Here is a 2,673-nt window from a genome sequence, read left to right as displayed (position 1 = left end):
TGCACCAGGCCTCTATCCTATATAATAAAAGGGTAATATGCAAATTGACCCTAACAGCAGAACGACTGGGAATGACTGGTCACTATGACACACACTGACCACCAGGGGGCAGACACTCAATGCAGGAGCTGCCCCCCGGTGGTCAGTGCACTCCTACAGAGGGAGCTCTGCTCAGCCACAAGCCAGGCTGACGGCTGCCAGTACAGCGATGGTGGTGGGAGCCTCTCCCACCTCCTCAGCAGCGCTAAGGATGTCCGAATGCAGCTTAGGCCTACTTCCTGCTGGCAAGTGGACATCCCCCGAGGGCTCCCAGGCTGCCAGAGGGATGTCTGACTGCCAGCTTAGGCCCAATCCCACGGGGAGCGGGCCTAAGCCAGGAGGTAGACATCCCCTGAGTGGTCCCAGACTGCGAGAGGGCACAGGCCGGGCTGAGGGACCTCCCCGAGTGCACAAATTTTTGTGCACCGGGCCTCTAGTTGTTTATAATAGGCAAGACATGGAAGCAACCTAGATATCCATCGATAGACGAATGGACAGAAAAAAGTTGTGGTACATATAATGGAATATAACTAAGCTATAAAAATAAGAATGAAATCTTGCCATTTTAGACAACATGGATGAACCTAGAGATTATTATAATAACTGACATAAGTCAGACAGAGAAAGACAAATACTGTGTAATTTCACTTATATGTGGAACCTAAAAAAAAAGAACAACAAAACAAAACAGAAATACACTCATAGATACAGAGGACTGATGGCTGCCAGAGGAGGGTGGGCAGGAAAGGGAAAGAAAATTAAGAAACACAAACTTCCAGTTGTAAAATAAGCCACGGGAACATAATATACAGCATAAGGAATAGAGTACACAATATCATAACTATGTATGGTGACAGATGGTTACTAGACTTATTATGGTGATCACTGAATCACTATGTTGTACACCTGAAACTAATATAATATGGTATGTCAACTATATTTCAAAATAATTCAAAGAAAAACCTTTAAGGTGAGAAGTTTAGTTCCAAAAAAATTCTATTTTGTCCTTAAAAGTTGGATAAACAGGCTTACCTGGATTTTTAGCTATTGTTCCTTGGAGAGCTCTGTGTGAATATGTAGAATACCCTACTAACTTTGCCAGAAGATCTCTGTTCCTGAGCAATTCTTCTAAACATCTCAATTGACCAGCATTGGGATAAAGGAAAATTTTATAAGCAGCTTCTCGCACCTATATTTAAACAGCAAATGATAAAAACTATAAATACCATGATACAAATATATAGCCTATGCAATAATAATATAGGCTAACTCTCACCACTTTATTCTTCAAGTGATCCTAGCTATAAAAATAAAATAATGGTTTGCACAAAGTAAATAAAGCTTTATGACTCATAAACTAGTATGAGATACAACATATTTGACTACAGTTCTCTGTTGGGGTATGGTAAGACAAAATTGTATGTAACCCATGTGCCATAAAGCACCTTTAACCAGGTGAAGTGATGACTAATAGGCATTAAAAATCTGTAGTTCAGCCCTAGTTAGGTGGCCAGTCAGTTGGAACATTGTCCTGTATACCAAAATGTGGGTTCGACTCTTGGTCAGGGCACATATCTAGGTTGTGGGTTTGATCCCTTATCGGAGCATGTATGGGAGGCAACCGATTGATGTTTCTCTATCACATGGATGTTCTCTTTCTCTCTCTCTCTCTCTCTCTCCCTCCCTCCCTCTTTTCCTTCCCTCCTTCCCTTCCTCTCTCTCTAATATCAGTAAAACCATGTCCTTGGGTGAGGATTAAAAAAAGAAAATCATTATTATTTATCATACTTTAAAATTGAGTTCTTCATAAGACATGAATAATTAACCCATTTTCATCATTCAAACCATTTATGGAATTAATAATCCCAAAGTTAAAAATTTTAGCAACACTGAAGTATTTGTAATGGTAGTATTATATTATCACTGAATCCGGGCTTGGTTTAAGATAGTAGCAGCACACAGATGGGATCTGAACTATAAGAAAATGGAATACACATACCAAGTCATCTGGTGATTCTGCATGTAGACCATCAATAATTACATGATCTCCAGCAAGTATAAAGTTCTGGCGAATGTGTTCTGGTAAGAGATGCTTCTCAATCTTGTTGGGAAAGTTGGCTCCCATAAGAAATGTACTACTCAAATCCAAGATTTTAACATTCAGGTCCACTGCTCTTTTACGCTATATGGGGGGGGAAGTGGGGGAGTAAAAGTTATTTAAAGGCATTTAAGCAATATTGTAGAACTAATTTAATAACCATATACCAGGTGTACCAGTTAATAATGCAGATTTTGTAATCAAAGAAAACCCATAATTTCAAGAGAATCATCAAAAGTGCTTAATTCAAAGTAAAGTCCATCACTAGCTACACATCCCCCACATCTTTCAGGTAATTTGTGGATACCATCCCTATAGAACTTTTCTTGTTTTGAGGGAAATCATTCAGAGACCTATTTTCCACTTCTTCATACCTTTTGAAGTGCTGCTCAAAAAGTGCGTGTGCCATGGATCTGAACAAGTGGTAATCTAAAAAGAAGGAACAAGGTCTGGTGAATACAGTGGGTGGGTTAATACTTCCCAGGCAAGATCTTTTAATGTGTCTTTAACTGGTTTTGAAGTGTGTGATGATGTGT

The 2,673-nt window shown here is 39.7% G+C and overlaps 1 protein-coding gene across 2 annotated transcripts in view; it reads right to left on the bottom strand.

Annotated features, from left to right (window-relative positions):
* Positions 1-2,673, bottom strand: part of MIPEP (mitochondrial intermediate peptidase) — a 213,713-nt gene that overhangs the window by 177,241 nt on the left and 33,799 nt on the right. For both annotated transcript variants that reach the window (XM_014548582.1, XM_005877283.2), the window contains 2 exons: positions 2,039-2,221; positions 1,072-1,228 (listed from right to left, as the gene is read on the bottom strand). In XM_014548582.1, coding sequence (XP_014404068.1) covers positions 1,072-1,228; positions 2,039-2,221 — 340 coding nt within the window. The remainder of the gene's footprint in view (positions 1-1,071; positions 1,229-2,038; positions 2,222-2,673) is intronic.

The sequence above is a fragment of the Myotis brandtii genome, unplaced genomic scaffold (genome assembly GCF_000412655.1).
Source record: "Myotis brandtii unplaced genomic scaffold, ASM41265v1 scaffold516, whole genome shotgun sequence".
Taxonomy (NCBI): Eukaryota; Metazoa; Chordata; class Mammalia; order Chiroptera; family Vespertilionidae; genus Myotis; species Myotis brandtii.
The sequence above is the reverse complement of the archived record's forward strand: the minus strand, read 5'-3'. Positions and strand labels throughout refer to the sequence as shown.